This window comes from Sander lucioperca, chromosome 15 (assembly GCF_008315115.2).
Source record: "Sander lucioperca isolate FBNREF2018 chromosome 15, SLUC_FBN_1.2, whole genome shotgun sequence".
Classification (NCBI taxonomy): Eukaryota; Metazoa; Chordata; class Actinopteri; order Perciformes; family Percidae; genus Sander; species Sander lucioperca.
The window spans coordinates 12,320,132-12,343,031 of NC_050187.1; the positions used below are offsets into that span (position 1 = coordinate 12,320,132).

A 22,900-nucleotide genomic window follows, 5' to 3' on the forward strand; every position below is an offset into this window, starting at 1 on the left:
TGCTCAGGTGTTAAATAAAGAGTTAGGCCTTCATGGCTCTGATCCAGTTAGTTCTTGTTCTTATTAATAACCTTCAAAGTGCTTTGGAGAACCACTTCTACTAATCAAGTAGTATTATAAGAAGGGAAACTTCTTGACAGTATTAAAAGTGCATCTGATTCTTCTGATCCACATCTTTAGAACAGTCTTCTTGTGGTTTCACACTGCTAATTAGCCAGTTGTCAACTAAATACCTCTAAAGAGCAGGCTTAGTGTAAGTAATACTTTAGATAATCCTACAAGACTGCACTATTTTCTCTTCTTCTTTATCCCGTCCTGTCAAATCATCATTACTCAGCCACTTCTAGTCACCTAACATCCACTGAGTAAGAGTGACAGTAATCACAGTAATGGTCCTCCTGATTAATATTAACACGTTCTGGGTTCAAGAGGAGTCTGAAAACACACCCAGTGACAGATACAGTCAAACATAGGCCCATCGATATACATGGCTAGCTGGAACTGGGATTCCACACATAACTATGGTCAGGAAGAGCATTTTGGCCCCCTGCAACCGTCAGAGTGACTCCATCTGTTGAGCATATGCTGACGAGGGGGCTGCTGCCACACTGTCTCAGCACTGAGTTACATACAGCCACCACCTGACATATTCTAAAGGAGGCGACTCTGTAAGCCCGCCAGCTCATTGTGCTTTCATATTTAACCTCTGTTACACACTTAGCCTTTACCTTTAAGCATTTAGCGCGGACAAGATGAGGGGCGCTCATGGCTATAACAGGCCCTTCACACTGGGGGAGCTGTTTGTTTTCATGAGTACATATCAACACAAATAAGGTGCTGGAAAGAACGAGATTCATGTTACCATGACCTACTCATGATTGCTATTTTGAATATGAAAGTGGCTCTGAGTAGCCAGGGACACCTGTTAGGAAACATGCACATGAAATTCTGCAGAAACGTTGTCATTGGTGTTCCACTGACTCACCGAAGGCCTTCATTCATGTCCATATACAGCTTCGGACATTTCACACTCTAACTGCTTTAAGCAAGTAGTTTCATCCTCTGTGTTTCTTTATCTGATAAATTAAACTGATTTCATAAGCTGGATAAAAAAGTGTGTAGGAGTTATGTGATGTTAAGTGATATCAGTGTAGGATTAGTTTCAAACTGAACTATTTTGTCCTTTTGTATGAAGAAAAGTTCACATAAACTGAAACTAATCAGGCCTCTTGTAAATAACCAGATTAAAATTCCATTCCTTTACTCCAGATAATCCTTCAATGATTGTTTCCTGTTTACTTTCCATTGATGCTGTGTGTACAAACCCAATTACCCAGGGGTGCAAGGGACACTATCTGTTGCCCCTGATATCAGATTTGAAGGGGGGCTGATACAAGACGTGGCGGAGGAAGGAAGAGCTGCAGATTATTCAATGACACTGGCGTGTTTCCGAGTCGACATGGAACATTTGGTTTTATAAATAGATCCGACTAGAGACCTGACAGCCTGATGTTCCGGTCTTATAAAGATAGGCATTTATTCTCAAAGGTTATAAATGATCATCCTGCCCTGGCAACTAAGTGTAAAGGTATGTTGTGGCAAATGAGCTGTTGAGAATGCTCCTTGTCTGGTCATCGGTGTGTGGAAGCGGAGACTTGGCCGCGCCATGGGGAAGTGGATGTGGTATTAACAGCATGGCCAGGCTGGCTGTGATTGGGATTGTGCAATCGTATTTGCAAACAACACTTGCGCTCTTATTCATAGTGCCCGTGTCACGTCTGTTATTTTTACCTGCTGTGACGTCCGAAAAGAGGAAAGCAACAGAAACAGTGGGCTAAAATTAGTTGGCTCTAAACCATTCAAAGTGCTAGTGGGTGCTACCACACTTATGACCACCCCTGTGTTTTGAAGATAATATCTCCTTGTATATACACATTACATTTACACTTGTAGTCCTTTAAACATTTTTCACTCATGTGCTTGCAGTTTATTTCTTTCTGCCTTTATATGTGCTCTTTATCTTTATAACATGGTTATAATTATCTGTTTCTACAATCAGTATGTGTTACTGTATTCTTTACTTTGTCAGTAAGCATTTGTTTGTCTTTTTGGCTCTTTAAGTGTATGAGATTGTGTGTGTGTGTGTGTGTGTGTGTGTGTGTGTTGCTATTTAACACAAAAGCACAGCACTGTTCATGTTTGTTAGTGAAGAAATGCTAAGACATAAAAAATGATATAACTCACCATAAATATAGGGCAATCCTATTTATGTCTGTTTGTTAAACAGCCAGTGTCCCTGTGATATCAAACCATGGCTGCAATAATTGTCCATAAATGTGCATGTTCTCACACAGTATGACGTTAAAGTCACTTCCAGAGAAATATTAGTCTTTATTTACATACAGTGCTAGTAAGTGTGACCAAACATGATTGTACACAGCAGGGCAAAAAAAAAAATCCTTTTTCCTGATTTTGCAAATTTAAATATCTGCAAATATAATATTTTGTCCCCAGTGGCTTCCACTACTGTCCCCCAGTTTGTACTTGTGTGTGTGTGTGTGTGTGTGTGTGTGTGTGTGTGTGTGTGTAATTTAGCCTGCTTCCACCACCAGCTGGTTAATTGTCCCCCGGTCTGGTCCAGTGGTAATGAGAGTGACTCAATACCAGACAAAAGAGATGGCTTCACTGGGAGACAGCAGCCCATTGGCTGAGCCTGTGACAGCCCCCTCCCCGCATGGGTGCCCCCTGACTGATGCACGCCCACTCCCCCCTCCACTCTCCACACTGCCGCTTGTTTTCTCCAACTTGCATGCAGGCCAAAACACACGCTTACTCCTCCATGCCAAGCCCAGTCCAGAGAAGCTAAGAACCCCGGGTGCTCAAGACAAAAACCCAGAGCAGCGAGTGAACGACAGAGAAAATCTGACCATAGCTAATGCTCCTGCCTCTGTTCTAGCTGGAGGAGACCTTCCTGTGGATCTATCAATGACTTCTTTGTTTGGTTTGTTGCAGAGTGCCCCCTCTTTCAGCCCCCTGGAAACAGCCTCCGACCTGCAGCAGTAGTAAGTCCATCCCCTCCTTCTTATTCCAATACTTGTGCTTTAAATCTTGCTTCCTCCTTCCAGCGTGTTGATGATTATTTAAGGCATGTTATGGGGATAAATGTCAGTGAGAGGTTTCCCCACCCTGTAGCGCTCGCCCACCCTCAGCGGAGGGACCCCTGCTTCCTGAGGAGATCCTGTTAATAAGGCAAAAAGCTACCAGAACAGTGTGTCCTCTGTCTGTATTTCATGGTGTTTTTTAGGGGGGTTGGGGGTTGTAGTGTGGAGACATGGCTGCTATGTGGTGATTTATTTAAAGACAGCAACCTGGATGTCACTGGGATAGAGGGAACTCGCCCAGCTGCTGCATAACTTAAAAAACCGTTATCTTCTTCTGAATGGGTGTGTGAACATTACTATGACCGGCAACTGGATCATTAAAGAGGATGCTAGCTGTTACTTAAACAAGGCTTACCAAGCCTTTGATCGTTTTTGTTTTTGCCCGATGAGATTGACGTTTTCTATTTCCGTTTGTGTAATAAAATGTAAGGAATTTAGGACCGAGCCACGGGGACTATCGTGCATTTCAGCCCGGGGAAAATAAACTTCCTCCCACCATTTCTGCTAAGAACTTTCCATCTGCTGCAATCATTAGGTCATCGTGGCCAAGTATCTGAAAAGACATTTCCAATCCAACTTTTTAATCCATTGATTTGTTGTTAATTTTGAAAGGAAGAGGCTCCTGATGAAAGGGGTGGTGGAAGTTCACTCACCCATACTTTTCAGAGGAAACCTCAAGTCATAAACTGACTTCCCTCAAAGGCACACATGTTTAGGGCAGGATGTTGTTTTCTCCGGGGTCTGTTTGAAATCAGACACATTTTGAAGAACGTTCTTGTAAATATATCATTTGATTGTAAAAGGCAATACCTATGTGCCACTGGTGTAGTGTCTTTAGATGAATGAATGAACCTTTAAGTAAATGTGTGTCTTTTCAGGCCTCGATTAGACACACACTGTGTGTGCACGATAGCTCGTAGAAGATTGATATAAATAATCCCAAATTGTTTGCATGATGCCTTACAATAACAGCTGTCATCGCGATGCAGTAGTACATTCTCCGCAATTGGCATTTAAATGAGCCCCTTATCATTCCAGAGAAATATATAAACATTATAGTTAACCTGCAGTAGGTTCTGCCACTGGTTCTCCCTCAGGCAGCATACTGACTGTTGATTTAACCAGAACCGTTCCAGAAGATTGTCTTAAATCTTGCATGGCTCCTGTCCTGCACATTTCCTGTACAGCATTTCTGTGAATTCTTGTAAGTAACCTAGAACCAACGTGATTTTAATGGCTCTCTGCAGTCAGCAGTGCACACAGCTATGAAAGAGCTTTTTGTGTTGAGGTAGTGAACAAGGAGAGTAATGTATCCATACATTTGTGCAAGCTTGTAAAACTCTTAAGAGACTTGGCAACTCTGCAGATATAAAACACATTTGGGAAAATACATTCCTCTTTTTCCTAACACTAGTGAAAAGTGTTTGTTATTTCACTTAGATGATACTGGAGTCTCTGTCAGTTTAATGACCGTGTTTGTCTGCACAAATAGAGGAGCAGCGTGAGTAACACGAGAGCGGCATTTGAAAGGGAGTAAACCTGACAGTTGTACAGGTGCATGGCAGGGGCTGATTCCCCATGTGGGAATGTTCAGAGAATATTTATAGAAATCGGTCCTGTTGGCCTCTCTGGAATGCCAAGATATGTGTGGTAGCAAATGCCTTCTCTCAACATCAGCCTCCAAATTCTGCACTTTTTTTCTCAAGTTTTTTCTCTGCATCTGATTATTTTGTCTCCCACAAGTCTGCGAAGACAGGAATTACCTCAAGATATACTAAATAAGAACCATATGACTGCTCATTACCCAATTTGTGCGCCTCTGGTTATCATAAAAAGCATGTAACACAACTCCTCTGAATGAATTTGACTGTGTTTAATTAGCTGTCTGCGTTCCTCTCACCACCGTCTAGCTCCTCGAGCAAGTCTGGACACAGCGAGGTGGAGAAGGACGGAGGATCATCCACAAGCGAGCCTGGGGCTCCAGAATGCGACCGCCATGTTTACAAGACTGTCCTGGAGGGCGGCGACATTCCCTTACAAGGTCTACGGGCCCTAAACAAGCGCCAGGCAAGCTCCTCCTCCTCTAAAGGTAGGATAACAGCCACTTCATATGTGTCCAGTAAAATGGCAGGTGTGTGTGTGTGTGTGTATATGTTTATGGATGTGGGGGCTAGACAGGACAGCAGGCCATTAAAGGCCTTTCCTGCTGAGACAGAACCAATGACTTACAGACATGATGTTGGACCGTTCAAAGTGTCAGACAGGGATACATGTGTTTCCGTTTACCTTTCTGTTGGCATCCACACATTTTCTTCGCTCCCAGACCTCACAGCATCGGCCAATCACCTCGCAGCATTCATCCCCTCAGCAGCTTTTGATTTATTATTGATGCCATGGATGTTTTCGTCAAACGTGTGCTGGCCATCTGCTTTGGAAAACTCATGGAGGGAGTGAGGTTGCCTTGCTAAGTCGATGGAAGCTAACCTTGGAGAGTTTCCCCTCTCTCGCTCCAGTTGTGTTGCTAGGCAGGCTTAGGGCAAGACTCCAGAGCCTTCCAGCGCCAGGGAGCGGAGGGCCAGAGAGGGGATGGATGAGGAGGGACAAGCGAGATAAACAGACAGACAGGGGTGAGATAAACAGGAGGGACACAGAGGGTGGGAAGGCGTAAGGAAGTCAGCTGTCACTGTGAGGTCAGGGGCTGGAATGCCTGTGCACATGGCCAGGGAGAGAAACACTAGGGGAGGAGAAGAGATGTAAGAAAAAGAAAGGAAGGGACAGTGTGACCCAGCACGTCATTACATTACTATCTGGGATGACACACAACAGATTGCTTTAGAAACTGTCCACTCAGAGTTAATGTTTGGTATTGTTTCCACAATAATTAATAGCTAATGTATTGACTGTTTGAACAAAGATGTATCAGGATAGTTTTGGCGTTTACCCAGTTGAATTGTGGGCTCAGGTAGTAAATGGATTTTGGCACTCCAGTCAACTGACTAGCACGCACTTTCATTAGCCTCCTGCCCAAAGAAATAACCAAGTGCTAGCAACCAAACACATCATCATGTGTTTCTGTCTTGTGCTCATGAAATAAAAAAATATCTGTATTAATCTTTGTCTTTTTTTAAACTGAGTCTCCTCAAGGGCTTTTCAGCATCTAGGACTCTTTACTTGCCACATGCCCCGGATCGAATATCTAGTTTACTTTCTCAGTGTGTTTATTTATTTATTTATTTTTTAGGCCTTTATTATTGACAGGACAGCTTAGACTTGAAAGGAGAGAGAAAGGGGGAATGACATGCAGCAAAGGGCCGCAGGTCGTACTCCGTGTGCGTGTTTTTTCTGGTAGCTATGAAGCATGACAGATGGGTCACTCATGCTACAGAAGTGTCTCGCAGCATGTGAAAGTGTTGTGTCACTTCCAGGTTCCATCTGTAGTGCTATCACAAGCATACTATAGCCAGGAACTGACTATTGCCAGGAAGTGACATGAGTAGTTGAGTTTCTCAGAGGTCCGTGACAGTCATATTTTACTGTCCAAGTTGACTCAGGATACATTTTTTATTTACAACCATGAAGGGGGGCAGTGTATTAACAGGGGTGCCACAGAACGTATATAACTGCAGCCGCCTGTCTAATTGCTGAAAGCAGAAGAGAAGAATATATTGTATGTGGGAGGTTAAAGCGGGACAGGCAGTGGGGATGTTATGAATACAAAATCGGGAACAGAAAAGATTTGAATAGGTTTTGTTTTTGTTTTTTTTCTATTTTAATTTATTGATACTGCAGTCAGTGTTAAGAATTCCTATATGAACTACAACATCACATAACATTTCATGGCATATTGCTGTTTTAATACTTTATGTTCCACATGTTTTATTTCTGTTTACAGTGATATTGATAATGCAAGAATCTGTTAGACAGTAAATTTCCTGGTGTTCCATTTTTACAAAGCATAATTCCTCACTGCAGTACCATGCTGTTACTATAACAGTCATCTATTAGTCTGCTTCCTCTTCTCATCTACTTTTGATGGAACTTGGTCTTTACTTTAGAAATGTGCCTGACTCTGTTTTAGTGTGTGTGAACCTGTGACCATTGCAATCTAATATGTTGTTTATTCTGTTGTCCTGCATGCTTGCCAGTGGATTATAAAGGTGGGAATGGCTATATAATTTCACCCTGCTCCTCTGTAAATAGTCGATCGGTTCTTGCCAGTATTGCAATAGGTAACCAGTGTAAGAGTATGAAGCCTCTATCTGCTGCCAAAGCCTGCATACCCCAAATCCTGCCCTCTAAGTTCAAGCCCAAGCTGCTGCCGCCCAGTGGTGACAGTCAGGAGAGCAGGACTAGAGCTGTCAGGCACCCAAAGGCCCACAGCTGTGAGGATCTGTACACAGGGCCATGTGACACAGACTTTGCTGGAGCAGAGGAACGGGAGAGTGGGCAACATTCAGACTCTAAGTCCAGCTGTGGCACCGAGTGTGCGAACGGCCTCAGGAATGTTTCCCCTGCAATTAGGAGGAGCGCGTCTGAGTTTTCCAACCTGTACAGGACCATGCATTACATCCAGCGGCCCAGCTCGGCCGGCTGCAGCCCCCATGGCAGCGTCCGCAGCCTGGCTTCTCTTTTTGAGAAGTCAAACGCCGAAGGGGATGAAAGGTCAGAGGCGGATGACGGGGGTAACATTCCACGGGATGCAGTGTCGTCGCGGGTCAGTGAGTTTGAAATGATCATCCAGCGGTCCAGCTCGGCGCCCAGCCGCTCCTCCTCCCTGCCCACCCTGCACTCCAGCCACAGCCACAGCCCCGACCACAGCTCCGCCCACCTCTACATGGCGTCTGCAGTGTCAGCGGAGTCCCTTTTGGTAGCTGACGCCACCCAGATGGATGCCTGCTCCCCAGTTGAGGCAGAGGGCAAGAGCTGTAGGGAGGAGGCCTTGTCACCAGGCAGTGTGACTGTGGAGGAGGCTGCTTCCTCCTCAGAGGACAGACACAACGTCAGGACTGAGTCCCCCTCTAACACTGAGGCCGAGGTTGAGCAGATCTTCAGTAAAAGTTCCCCAGACCTGATCCACCAAAATGTCAGTGGATCAAAGAGTCGCTCAGCACTGCTTGCAGCATCACCTCCACAACACAACCATCTCCACCACAACCACCTCCTGCACCACCCGAACCTCAAATCCAGCAAATGCAAAGGCTCTTGCCCTGCCTCCTACACCCGCTTCACCACCATCCTCAGACACGAGAGGCAACAGGCCACGACCCAACAGGAGAGGCCGCCACCTTTGGAGAAGAAGACCACTCTGCCTGGGAACCTCTTCCTCATGGGCCCCGCTCCCTTCAGGTTACGTAAGAACCTGCAGTCCCACCAAACTCGGAGGACCCTGTTAGCCACCAAGGTGACAGTGGGCACCCAGAGACCCAGCACTTGGTCCCCTGAGCCCAGACCTCTCATCCCTCAGCGCCTGTCCTCCCTGGAGGTCCTGGAGAGGCTGAGTAACGGGGAGGGAAGCAACACTGAGCACCTGAGTAACGGGCAGGGCTTGGACGCCAACGGGAACCTACTGCAGCCGCTGGCAGCTCACCGCAGAGGTGGCTATCTCCATCCCTTCACACCACTGTCACCCTCCTCTCTCCTCGCTGTGTGGTCACTCATTTATCTCGACTCTCTCTCTCTTCACATTGTGTCCCTTTTTTCTCCACAAAGCAACGCCGCCACCCTCCATCTCTAGTCTGTGTGATGTGTTTACAAAGTGACAGGGAAGCCTCCATCTCATTCTGAGTGTGCTGTTTGGTGCTCTTCCATTTCACTGTGAATAAGTATGGTCCCACAAACGCATCAAAACACTTCAGTGACTGTAGGAGGTTCAGGCAGCTTTTGGTAATGTATATATCTCCTGGTGACATCAGATTTGAGTTGTATGCAAGAGTGCTAGAGCCTGCATTAAGCCTTACATCGATACAGACCGAATGCTGTGTTTTATGACATCATTAAGGTCTAAGATAAACGTAGATGAAACATTACTTCTGTCTTTTTTTATGATCCTCAATGAGACAATAAATCTTGTCCTTTCACAGGCAATGCATTTGAAAAACTTAAAATACAGTTCCCAGCCTTCCTCTGTAATGTTTAAGCAGGATATTTCAATACAACATTGCATACGCTCTCTTGAACTGATGTTTCACCATGTTTTTTTTTTCTTCTGTTTTGTGAACAATTTACATCTACAAGTTTTCATTCTCTCCCCATGAACGGTTTGTTGTAGCCTGACAGGATGTTCCCTGCTTTGATTTCTTTTACGTAACAGCTGGGACAAACCTGAAACATTGATAGTTGATCAAAGAGTCCCTCACTGGGACACAGAATGAAACATCTACGGTGGTGTTGGGGAACAAATTAAGTCATGAAGATATGTCGATCAGTAAATCCATAATGTCATGTTTATTCTTTCGGCCGTTATACAATAGGTTTCATTTTTTTCTTTCCTGCATTTGTTTTTTCACGAAACACACATCTGACCATTCTGTGTTAATTCCTATGTGCATGCAGGAATACATTTGGCTTTTTGGATGTGTGTGTGTGTGTGTGTGTGTGTGTGTGTGTGCCTTTTTGTTTTAGTGTTGCAGAGATTATGGTGTTCATTCCAAGCATGCGTAGTTGTATTTATTGTATATTTGTATGATTCTATTCATTGGAATTAAGGAGTTGACTGCAATATCATCATCTTCTATTTAAGAAGTTTTATTTTGAGTTGGATATGCCTTGAGGTGTGGACAGTAAAAATGCTTCACGGCGTAATCTTCTTTCTGTTTATGTTTCAGACTCGTCCCCAGTTCTCGGAGAGAGCCAGGATGACGCGTTGCGAAGGCGTCATGGGGACAAAGAGGTGAACTTTTATTTACATTAAAGCCAAACTTCCATAAATTGCCCTCTCGCTGACAATGCTTTAGTCAGGAGAGCTGCGTTAATAGTAGTATTATACACAACAAAGAATGTGTTACATGAATAAGATAGTAGAGGAGAGCCAAATCTGAAGGGGACTAACACTTTAGTCTGGTTTCCTGTCAGAAAATCTTGGAGGAGCAGCGGCGGCTGAAGCGGGAACAGGAAGAAGCTGACACGGCGTCGAGACGACACACAGGCATTGTCCCGACGCACCACCAGTTCATCACCAACGAGCGCTTCGGAGACCTGCTCAACATCACAGATAACACAGAGAAGAGGAAATCAGGCGTAGAGGTACAATAGGCCCTGTCTTATCCTTCTGTAGGCAGGAAAAGCGACGGCAGATGCTTTGTCAGTTTGTGTGTGAGTCAGAATGAGGGGGGGTCGGGCTTGTCGGTGGGATTTTTGCAGACACAGATGGCTTTCTCTTCTGGGTCAACAATTTAGAGGGTGAGAGCAGTGATAGAAGGCAAAAATATGAGTTGTTGAATGTATCACTGAATATCTCCAGTAGGCTTCCAGACTTCACTTGCACAGTGCACACTGTTTACTGGATGTATAGCTACCCTTTGGTGTGTTTACCAAGGTATGCCTGCTCCCTTGGCAGGCCAGTCTCACAGTAAACAACCCCCAGTAGTTTCTTACTGGACATGCTCCAGAGGAACCCAGTCAGTCACAAGCACCTCATTCCTGTCATTGTGAGAATATTTATGTTCAGACTGGGCACTGAAAGGACAACTCGGGCAGATTTACAGCTCAACAACAAATTCCAGAAGAATCTTTTCTCAATACACATACATGACAACGCCCAGAGAGTATAGTACACCAAAAAGTGACAAAAACCCTATTCGCACGGGACTTGTCCCCTGGTAGTACTAGTTTGGTTACTTTGGTTTTGCTTTTGGGGACACAAAACAGGGGGTCTGGGGGCCCTCTGCCAGAAATTTTTTTTCGATTTGATTCCCATTTCCTGCATTTCTACATACATCTATGGTGATACAAAATCCAGGAAAGTAATTAAGTCGATCATAATGATAAATTCTTCTGGAAAACATAGTACTAAACCATGTGTAAGATAAAGATGACTTACTTTCTTTATTGTTCTAAAATATTGGACAATCACCGAGACTTAAATATAAAATAACATCAAACTAATTGGAAAGTGTGGGGGGGCGGTGTGGCACATTTCACACTGGATAAGTGAAGTCTGTATTTTACTCAAATTTAATGACATCTTCCCACGGATCTTTCATTTATAATTGGCAACGCAGCCAAAACTACCTCAAATCACAGAGATGCCGATTTGCATGGGACTAGTATTATCACACAACCTCTGTCTGGAAAAATATGGTAGGTAATTTGTGGTGGAATTTTTACCTGACAAATTACTGACAGTAATTGTAACAAATTACTAGAGGTCCCTCAGGTAATACTAGTCCTGTGCGAATAGGGCTAAAGATGTATGTGTGTGTGTGTGTGTGTGTGTGTGTATATATATATATATATATATATATATATATATATATAAAAGATTAAATACCTCTCTATCTATATATATATATATATATATATATATATATATATATATATATATATATATATATATATAGAGGTATTTAATCTTTTGGATAGCTTTCACTGACTCAGTACAATGTAGAATAATATGGATTTAATAGTATGTAAGTAGTTATGACATAAGAGTGAGCAAAGTTTTTTTTAATTTACACAGAGAACTCCAGCCATGGCTCGCTTCGACTTCAGAGCAGAAACTCTAAAGTGAGTAATCTATCTATCTATTATCAGTCTCACAACCGGTGGTATTTGTTGCAGGGATGTTGGCTTTGATTGCATGAGATTGTAGAGGTGTTAATGATGCTGTTATATTGTTACATTGTGTCCAACTTGTGTAGATTTACACCTGAGCAGACCTTGCTGATGTAATTATCAGCATGTGTTTGAATTTCTATCTCATAGGTGGGCTAAGCAACTTCTGTCAAACCAACGCCAAATCATACAATTGCAGGAAATTACTGTTTAGAATAGTGGAATAACAATAGATTTCCAAGCTTTTACTTGAATGTGAATAAATCCCACCCATCTGTTTAGAATCTATTAGATCACCCTTACTTCATTTTCATACTGTAACATTTTTGGTCGCTTGTTTCATTTGATGTGAGTAACTAATCTCTTTGGAACATTTCTAGGGAATTACCGTTTCAGAAGGGAGACATTGTCTACATTATTCGACAGGTGGATCAAAACTGGTATGAAGGGGAACATCATGGAAGAGTTGGCATTTTCCCTCAAAGTTATGTCGAGGTATGTGAGTTCAGTGAGTTTCCATAAATATATATTTTGGTTACACTTTACTTGAAGGTATCTACATAAGAGTGACATGACACTGTCATGAACGTGTCATAAACATTATAAACAAGTCATAAACATTTGACATAACGCTTCTGTCAGTAAGTGTCATACGGTTTTTGTCATGACAAGTTATGGTAGGGTTAGAGTTAGGGTTAGGGTTCATGTGTCATGACAGTGTCATGTGTTCATGACAGTGTCATGTGTTCATGACAGTGTCATGTCACTCTTATGTAGATACCTTTTAAGGTCATGTCACTCTTAATGTAGATTCCTTTAAGTAAAGTGTTACCGATATTTTATGTAATTCTCACTTGCAGTGTTGGAGATGTTTTTGCATCATCTTTCTGCTGCACAGTGTGATTCGACATGTACTTTCTTAGTCAATCAGTAGTTATGTGTTGCCTTCTTCAGCTCCTTCCCCCCACAGAGAAAGCCCAGCCAAAGAAAAGTGCCCCAGTGCAGGTACTGGAATATGGAGAGGCTGTCGCCCGCTTCAACTTCAACGGGGACACGGTGGTGGAAATGTCCTTCAGAAAGGTATGGAGGTGGAGATAGTCATTACAAACTGAAGAACATTTAGAAGAACTTTAAAGGAACGTTATAGGATTTTCCATACGTAAGAGTTTATCCTTTTGTTTCTCACGCTTCATTTACCTAAAGGAATTGTTCACAGTGTTCTAAAGCGACTAAATATGTATCTGCAGGGAGAGAGGATAACGCTGATTCGTAGGGTTGATGAAAACTGGTATGAAGGCAAAATCTCAGGCACCAATCGCCAAGGCATCTTCCCCGTCACCTACGTAGAAGTGAACAAACGACCCCGCATCAAAAACGGAGTGGAGTATCTGGACCCTCCTGTCAGCCAGTCGCCACAGCGCAGCACCAACGCTTCTCCTCAGGTATGGAGACCAAACTGGTCAATCACTCGTGGGATACTTTATGGAGGTAGTGACGATTGACAAGAGTCAGGCAACGAGTTTTTACTTGTTAAAGGTCCCATGACATGGTGCTCTTTAGATGCTTTTATATAGACCTCAGTGGTCCCCTAATACTGTATCTGAAGTCTCTTTTATATAGACCTCAGTGGTCCCCTAATACTGTATCTGAAGTCTCTTTCCCGAAATTCAGCCTTGGTGCAGAATTACAGCCACTAGAGCCAGTCCCACAATGAGCTTTCCTTAGGATGTGTCATTTCTGTGTCTGTAGCTATTGAGGAGGAGAAGGGGGGGGCAAGGTGGAGGGTGGGGGTGTGGCCTTGACCAACTGCCACTTTGCTCGTTTGAAAGCTATGATGTCTCTCTCTCATGGGCGGGCCAAATTCTCTGGGCTGGTAAAGCAGAGAAAGGGGAGGTAACCTTTCTCCTTATGACATCATAAAGGGAAGATTCCAGATTGGCCCATCTGAGCTTTCATTTTCTCAAAGGCAGAGCAGGATACCCAGGGCTCGGTTTACACCTATCGCCATTTCTAGCCACTGGGGGACCATAGGCAGGCTGGGGGAACTCATATTAATGTTAAAAAAACTCATAAAGTGAAATGTTCATGCCATGGGACCTTTAATGTGTTGTTGTTTTATTACTACATTTCTGAACCCATAAAATGTCTTCTATGTTCCCCTTGACACCCACCTTTTCATTTAATTATTTTTTTGCCCAGTGAATTTGTCTCATCTTTCGTTTCCTTTTCTTTTCTTTCTCTCATCCCCTCTTCTTCTCTTTGCTTCCATCTCCTCCCACGTTCCTGTTGCCCTTAAAAGCTGTATCGTAATCGTCTGACCACCTCCCCCCTGCCCCTTCCTCGCTCCCCCCGCCGCTCCGTGTCCCCCGAGGTCCACGCTATCTCCTCTGAGTGGATCTCCCTGACTGTGGGAGGAGGGAGCCCTCCTGCCGCCCCCACCCCTCCCCTGCCACCGCTGCCCACTGTGTCCTATCGCTGCGGCGAGTACCTGCCCCCGCCCTACTCCGCCAGCCCCGTGCCTCATATCACCGGCAGCCCATACTGCGTCTCCCCCGCGGCTTCCCCATCTGCCTCCCCTCTTCCCCCACCTTATCCTCCCAGACCCAACTCAACCACTCCCTTCCTCACGTTCACCCCACCTCAGGGGGGGGACTTCCTGCTCTCCCCTCCCTTCCCACGTCTGTCAGGCAGCGTGAGCCCCTGTGGAGGGCCGGTGCTGGAGGGCTGGCTGAGGGGGGAGAAGGAGTTGACAGAAGGGGAAGGCGCAGAGGGGGACAGGGGCCACGCAGCCCCGGGCAGCAGGCGAAATAGCCCTGCAGAGGTATCTTCTGCATGGTGTGCGGTGTTGCATCTCAGGCTCACTTAGGAACATGGGCTTTTGGCCACAGTTTGATTCCCTAAGATAGATGTGTGATGAAGTACTGAAGCTGACATTTCTGTGTGGAAGACGTAACTAACTTGTAGATTTGACCTGAAGTTGATTTTAGCCTCATGGATGAATCTGCTGGTTTAGTGGACGCAGAATTAAGTTTAAACTGGTCACACTGCTTAAAGCTGCAGGTCTGCATGTTGTTGTTGTGTGTGCGCTACTAACACGCAAGTATTTTACAGTGTCTCTCAGTGTTTATGTAGTGCGTTTTAGATTTACTAGCTGTAAAGGACTGAAAGAGGAGCTACTGTGCTTGCATTTCCAGGATTGATTTGAGAGTTGAAAGTTTCTTTCTCTTTATAAAATTCAGCATTTGGTTGCATGTTGTTGTTTTTCCATGCAGACGTGTTATGACTTGGATGCCACTGGAGTTTGGAAGTTTATTTAGGACAGTGACATATTTCTTAGTGAGTATTTATAGATTTCACGTGTTGGCTTGTCTTTCAAAAGCTGCTGTGAGGTTGAAATGTCCATCTACAGGGAATGCAACCTGACTGTGACTGAAGTATGATCATATTTACAGCAGGTGGATACGTGTTGCTGGCTTTAGAGGAAAGCCTTTATTTTGAAATGACCTTGCTGATTTGACATTTTTGTGTTGCAGTTTGTGAAGAATGAGGCTGACCATCATGGACGGCGATCCAGAAGCCCTGTGATGCTGTTTGACATCCAAGACAACAACAATGTTAACTCATTTGCGGTAAGATAGCGCAAAGTTGTTGTTTTTTTAAACCCATCACCTTCAAAGATCCATTTACCTCACATCATCTTTAACTCCCATTATGTAGTTGAGTCCCTTTAATACTGCATGTTCATACCGAATAGTATCCTGTAAAGAAGTGAACTAATATGTCATGTTTCCTGTCTACATGCTCTCACGCTGGTGTCTTGCCTTTTCCATGCCTCTCCTCCTGGGCTCCACCAACGTCTCCTCTGCTTTTTCTCCTGGCTTTTAACGGATCACTTCCTTTTCTGCCTTGCTACTTACTGGACCTACCTTCCTGTCTCGCCCCTTCGCCCCCCCCCCCTCCCTCCCTCCCTCCCTCCCTCCGTAACGCTTCACCTCCTCCCCTCAACTTCACCTCGGCCTCTTGCGGGACTCTCGTGGGGCCGCGGTCTGTCTTTCTCTGATGACTTCACCTACTACTACTACTACTACTACTAGGAGGCAGTGTGTAATGAGATCTTGAATATAGCTGAGACCTCGGTGAGGTACTGCAGCAACCTGTCCCACCACCCTCATGACTCTGTCCATAGACTGCACCCCCACCCCAGTAAACAATCTCTCATCATTTCCCAGCAACCCCAGTCCCACAGCAGCAGCCCAGAGCCGAACCGTCTCAACTGTGGAATGTGAGTAAAGATATGTGTTTCAGTTTTAATTTCACGTTTTTTTTTTTTATTCACTGGTTTCACATTTAGTTTCTTCTAAGCTCGGCAAATTTACCAATTCATCTTTGCATCCTACTCCAGTTTCCAGGCGCTGTACAGTTACGCGCCGCAGAACGAAGACGAGCTGGAGCTGCAGGAGGGAGATCTCGTCAGCGTCATGGAGAAGTGCGATGACGGCTGGTTTGTCGGTATGTGCCTGCAGGAATCGGGATACATTCCTCAGAGACGCAGTCACACTCACTGTGTCACATAAATCCATATAGGGTTTCTGCAGAATGACAGCAAAGGACTGCACGTGTGCAATGTGCGTGCTCAGTGCAGAAGTAGAGTCATTTACACCGCGTCACATCCTTTTTATAAATGGTTTCTAAAGAATGACAGATTGAGTGCAAAGTACATGCACAGGACTTGCACTTCATTTTAAAATAGAGCTTTTTGTCTTAAAATCAAGGCAATTTTAGCCTTTAATCTGAGAAAGAAGCCATTTACATTCTTTTGCCTGATGCATGTTTCTCTTTCTTTTTTTCTACAGGTACCTCAAAGAGGACAAAACAGTTTGGGACTTTCCCTGGGAATTACGTGAAGGAGGTGAAACTGTAAAGATATCTAATCTGGCTGTAACACATGGTTGCCTGTCAAGCTTGGGAAGTCATTACTATCGCGCATGGCTGTTGGTTAGCATAGTAATTTAGCCAGGCAAATCCATTTTGTCTGGGAAAGTGATCGGTTCGGCCGGAGGTATGTCAAACTGCACGGCGAGGCGGAGACAGAGACAGCTCACTGCCCAGACCTCAGTATGGTGTACACCTTGACCACATTTTACACACTTCTTGACAGAATTCGTCCGTCTCCACATGTGGAAATTCTCCTCGAAAACCTACCACAAACTAGCTTTTCTTGTACAGATAATAGCTTCCATCCTGTCCGTGTAATTTACAGTGTTTACGTAGCACATCAGTCTGGAGGCCGGCAGCAGAGCAGTGTATGGATTAAAGAGTGGATCTTATTACCTGAACTGGACTTGGGAGGAATTCAGAATGTATTTTTTTTATGGGATGTGTGGTTGGAGCGGTTTGTCATAAGCTACCTTTCAGGACCAGAGTTGTGTTGTTTATCATGATTAGCCAAGTATGATGCAAACAATGCCTTTCCTTCCAAAAGAAAACCTTCAGTTGGATCAACGTACCCTACATAAATGAAATTTAATGTGGTGGTTCATTCTTGAACTCAGTTTAGATATGAGAAAATGACTTAAATTCAGCACCCTCCAGGGTTTAAAGACTTATGTGTGAAGCCCCTTTAGAGACTGGTCTGACATACCTGTTTTACTTTTCTGTTACATGTTATGGATCATCATAAAGTCAGTATTGGCTACCTTTTGAAGAAAACATCACAGCATTCGCCACTCAGTGTAACCCAAAAGCTTTAGATACCGCTGCAGTATTGCTTTCATTTTCTATCCAACGGTTGTTATACAACAGTTATTACCACGTCATGTGCATGACGAGAAACACTCAAATGTTGAAGTGTGCTGTTAGCTTCTCTTTTTCCCAGTTACCACAGCAAACACACATACAGGACACGTGGACTGTGCTGCATGTCTGATAAAAGTGAAGAGAAACTGTGTCCATGCACATCTAATATTTTCAGAATGTATTTATTTGTCCTTTTATACCTCTTCTGTCAAAATAGAAGTAAACTGCGTTTGCTGATGGATGATGCCTGTAAGGTAGCTGGTGGTAGACGCCTGGCTCCAGCGCAACCACAGGACAGGCGTGGTAGTAGCACTTAACTTCCTGTTTGGTCATTTTAGGGAGATCCCACCTAACAAGATAATAGTAGATTAATCACAAACTGTTTAATGTTTCAAGTCAAGCCAAGAAGGTGTCTTTGAAAATAATCATGCCGATTTTTAAGAGCAAATTGAGATTTTAACCATGCCCTTACTGATAAGATTGTATGTTTTATTTCGCCATGTAAATGTGTACAGAAATCTTTAAGAGGCCTTCCAAATATGGCTACATATTTTCATATGTAATGACTACAACTTGGGAAATAGATTTAGTGGAATGATTTCAATAATACGGTGAGCATTAGTACAGCATGCAGTGTAAAATCAGTAGAGATTGACAAATCGGAGCATGGAACACTATCAGCCCTCGCCTAAATATTTGCCACCTGTAGCTGAAAGCAAACAGAAGAGCTGACAGGGTTAACAGTCTGCTGAGCTTAAACAGCTCCCTGATGGAAGATCGCTTTGAATTTTACTATCAAAGCATCAGAGCCGTCTTCCCGCGAGTACAGAGCTCCCACATCTCCAGCACCGACCCTGTATCAGACGCCACATGTCAGAGTAGATCATCTACACACGCACAGATTGAAAGATGATAGCTATTGGGGGTTTTTTTTCTGCTCGTGTTTTCATCAAATTCCTTGTTGTCATCAATTGCCGCGCTGTGCTCATCAATACTTTAAGCAGAACTGTCAAATATTGCTCGCAAATAATTCTTAGTGCTTGTTATGACCTGCTTAGACTTGGGTGCAGTTTGTAGGGTAATTGCTAAGGAAGAATTTGAAAGTCTGTTTAGTTTATACCAGGTGGACTGAGGTAGTGAGCTATCTGATGCTTCAAGTAGCTGAAGTCGGATCCTTTTCCCAATCTACACATTTCTAATCAAATGGTGCCAGACTATCAGTGGGCCTACCTTTTAGTATAACTCTTTTATGTTTGCCTGAGTACACAAAATCAGAAACATGATGTGAAGTATTAAAAGATAAAACAGTAGCTCTCACTTGGATCTGCAGTAAAAGTGTATGTTTATATCTTTGTTTTTTTATGTGTTAGCCACAGTTGTGCAGTGATGATAAACATTGACCTCATTGGAACATGGTTTGAAGCTGTATGTGGCTGCCACATAAGTGATATATGAAGTTAAGTAATCGATGAAGTGCATTAATTTAACAAAATTCAGTAGCAATCAGTGTTTCATCCTCTCTGGCGTGAGACAAAATCAAGCGTGTCTTCACCGCTGACAATTTTTGCCAACATCAGCAAAGGAATGTTTTCTCAAGATAATACACTGCATTATGGGTTTGCCTGTATAGCACTGATATAATATTCAGGTATTTTGTTACACCACAAAAGCATGTTTTTTTCCCTCCACTGCTGGCTAAACATTTTTGTTCCTGTGTAACTCCAGCTCCACATGAAAGTGCTGATTGGTTGGGAGTCTGTCGACCTGTAGGCTTTTCTTTTCTGACAGAACAACAAGGAGGGAGTGTTTGCCCCATGTCAAACACACGGACATGATGAACAAGTTAACAATCACACATTTAGTCATAATAATACAGCTCACTCTAGATTGTTTCTGTGATATTGTGCTCCAGAAAACATCACAGGATGTATGAATGTATGAATATATGAATGTGGCGCAATGTAAAAAAAAAAAAAAAACTGTACCTTCATCTTGAATGAACATGCAGACTATTGAGCAACATGGCACAAGAAGGATTGTAAATATGTAAAATAAAAAAAGGACTGCGAGTGACTCTCTTGTCACTTGCAGCGGTTTATTTACCTGAAGGATTTTTTGGCAAAGCACAGAGTGGAGCATTATTGAGCACAGGAAGTTAGACGCATATTAACATTACGCTGCCATTTGTGACGATCATAATGCCTTATGTTAGATGCAAAATTGTGCCTCATTTTCATGTCATTGTTTTTTTTGGAGTATCACTGAAATGTATCCATGACATATTTAATGTAACTATGGTTTTCCCATTAGTCCTAGTCTCTGTGATGGGAGAACATTAACTAAGAACTTGTCAGTTACTGTGCAAGTACCTAAAAGTGTGACACAATGCTTTAACGTAATGATTAATAATCATAAGAATGGACTAGTTTGAGGAGACGCACAACCTGCAACAGGTTTGGTTTGTTTGCTTCAATTTGCAGTGCTGTTACATTGACAATATTAAAATAAAAAAGATACTATACACTGCTGTGACTTCGGTATTATGCAATATTTAATAAACCATTTAAACCACTTGGTGTGTTACCTGTTTTGATTTTCTGAATGATAGTAGAGCTGTGCATTTTTAGAACATGTAATATCCTTTGGCATATAAATGGCAATGGAGTAAAGTCTTGCAGCAGTATAAATGTTTAGGAGCAAGTACATGTGGTTTTTAAAGGCACGTTCTCTGAAGCTGTGTACTCATGAGCATATGCAAATTCATGTGAGCTAAAGGTGGAGCTGTTAGTCTCTGTGTTGCTGAACTGTGGATCTGATCTTTGTTATTTTTATGTTGCACAGGCTACACCCTGGATAGTTATTGAAGTTAATGCTACATGGGGTGAAATAAGAAGTACTAGATATTAGAGGATAACTTTACATAAGGTAGGCATACACTTATTTTGGCTGCTGTGTCGACCTACAAAGCATCAGCATGTCTGATGGGTAAAATCCCATTAGAGTGATTTGGGTTGACAGATTTGTTTGTACAGCCTTAACAGTCAGGAGCAGATGTAGGCCTACTTTAAATTTCACATTGTAAGGGCTTCACTTTAGAGCCCTTCCAGACTTCACTGGCATGCCTGAAGGCGTGTTAAGGATGCATGTAAACCCCACAAGAAAGGACGTGTTTCATTCGGTCGGTCTGCCCGGAGCTTTTTTTCTCCACCTTCAGCAGAGATCCCCTGGCAGGAATTCAAGTTTTGGGAGCGGCACATTCCACATCCTGGGATTTAGCTCTACCATAAATGGTAAGCTTGCATGTAACACGGTGACGTACCGGCAGGCCGACATCCCTAAAACAAACACTGGAGCTCATCTGAGAGCAGCAAAACACGAAGAGGGATCACTGCTCTGCTTTCAGAGTACTTTCAATTAGGGCGAAAAGTTCATTCGATATGGTCATCAGGGGCCATGTATTTAACCCTCCTGTTGTCCTCGGGTCAAATTTGACCTGTTTACAAAAACTTTCTATATAAGAACTATGACAAGAACTTTGAAAAAAGTGACGAATGTTGGAAAAAGCTACAAAAACATAGCAAAAAAATCGACAAAACATTTATTTTTTTTAAACACTGAAAAAAAATGACCAAAAAAAATCGGGAAAAGTGACAAAAAACATCAAAAACATTGCCAAAGGTGACAAAAACTTGTTAAAAAAAGAAGTGACAAAAAAATGGACAAAAAGTGAAAAAAATACATTGGAAAAAAGTAATCATATCATAATTAAAAAAAACAAAAAAGGAAAGAATGTGACAATCGACAAAAACGTCAAGAAAAGTGTAGAAAAAGAACAAAATATTGAAATTTCGACCCAGAAAAATACAAAGTTGCATGGTTGACGGAAAGACAACACAAGGGTTAAAGCATTTAAGAGCTATCATTAAATTGTTGTTACAGATATAAAAACGTGATTATTATTAATTGTAAATTAATGATTTGTGGTTGCTGGTTTCTAGCTGGTTTAAAAAAAAAAATCACATCCAAATTCACAAAATGTATTCAACCATAGCCCCACAGCCAACATTATTATGCAAACTGGATCATGCGAGCAAGAAGGTGCTAAAACGCAGTTTCGAAACACTGTTTGTGCCTGTTAATTGGAATGGAATGGAATGGAAATTGATTTATTTGAAACAGGGATGCACAAATAAACATTAAACTTATAATACAAGAGAATATGTCTTGGGCCAGGTTATAGCAACAATTGCTAATTCCCACCTGTAGTCCCTGGGCAAGTATGACAATTTAAAAAAAATAACAATTTCCTGATTGGCAATGATGCACCAGTGTTGCTTCGGATATATGGATTTTACAAAAACCTTACAAAGTCCATACAAAAACAATGTGTAACGTGGAGGTGAAGATTACTCTTTTCTCCCTTTCTGTATACTTTATCAGGACACAGCATACAAAGTTGTGAGTAATTTTTGAATGTGTGCATAGGGAATGTCATTCTCAGATTAAAAGATAAGTCTGGCGTCATCCTATCTTTTTCTTGTTGTCAATAAAGCCCATGATAAAACCACAACCAGCCATGCATTCATTCATTTGTCTCTCACGTGTCTCTCGGCTCCAACACCCATTCATTTCAACTGAAGGTGTTAAACTTAAAATGGGGCCCAAATGTATAATTGTTCAATTTTTTTAAAAGCCTCAAAAAATGTCCTGATTAAGCTGGGCACTGCAAAAAATTTTTAGCAAATGTTACTCAAACAGAAGTATGGGGGATTTGTTGGGGACTATTTTTAGATGCAGTCCATAATATACAGTCTATGATGCAGTCCGGCGGATTAATACCTACAGCAGCAGGACGTGTTTGTGGGATTGACTCCAAACAAAAAAACAAACGACAGTGCCCATATATGAGGGAACAAGTCATAGTGCAGCTAATGTAGCCTATGTGTTTTAATAGTTTTTGGCACAGATGCATATTTTTAATTGGGCTTTGGATACACATTTACAAATTAATAGTTGGGTTTGGTCTTTTAATAAAAATATAAAAGTCTTGGTGGTGGTTCCTATTGTTACCTGCCACTATGAACAAATCACATGACAATCCTGGAGGTTTGGTCAGCCTCCCCACACACACATCCCGGAGTGATCCATTTTCTCAATACACGATCTTTGTG

At 42.8% G+C, this 22,900-nt stretch overlaps 1 protein-coding gene across 16 annotated transcripts in view; it reads left to right on the top strand.

The window, feature by feature from the left end:
* The window catches only part of LOC116039373 (sorbin and SH3 domain-containing protein 1), a 46,761-nt gene extending 26,460 nt beyond the window's left edge, over nucleotides 1-20,301 (top strand). For 13 of the 16 annotated variants that reach the window (XM_031284150.2, XM_031284147.2, XM_035992492.1 and 10 more), the window contains 14 exons: nucleotides 3,013-3,062; nucleotides 5,072-5,250; nucleotides 7,307-8,755; nucleotides 9,986-10,050; nucleotides 10,233-10,403; nucleotides 11,839-11,885; nucleotides 12,314-12,428; nucleotides 12,888-13,013; nucleotides 13,181-13,375; nucleotides 14,233-14,754; nucleotides 15,467-15,562; nucleotides 16,028-16,215; nucleotides 16,336-16,442; nucleotides 16,787-20,301. In XM_031284150.2, the coding sequence (XP_031140010.1) occupies nucleotides 3,013-3,062; nucleotides 5,072-5,250; nucleotides 7,307-8,755; nucleotides 9,986-10,050; nucleotides 10,233-10,403; nucleotides 11,839-11,885; nucleotides 12,314-12,428; nucleotides 12,888-13,013; nucleotides 13,181-13,375; nucleotides 14,233-14,754; nucleotides 15,467-15,562; nucleotides 16,028-16,215; nucleotides 16,336-16,442; nucleotides 16,787-16,854 (3,378 nt within the window). In that variant the 3' untranslated portion in view covers nucleotides 16,855-20,301. The remainder of the gene's footprint in view (nucleotides 1-3,012; nucleotides 3,063-5,071; nucleotides 5,251-7,306; nucleotides 8,756-9,985; nucleotides 10,051-10,232; nucleotides 10,404-11,838; nucleotides 11,886-12,313; nucleotides 12,429-12,887; nucleotides 13,014-13,180; nucleotides 13,376-14,232; nucleotides 14,755-15,466; nucleotides 15,563-16,027; nucleotides 16,216-16,335; nucleotides 16,443-16,786) is intronic. The other 3 variants (XM_031284153.2, XM_035992496.1, XM_031284160.2) reach the window with 3 other exon arrangements.
* Nucleotides 20,302-22,900: the final 2,599 nt, after the last annotated feature.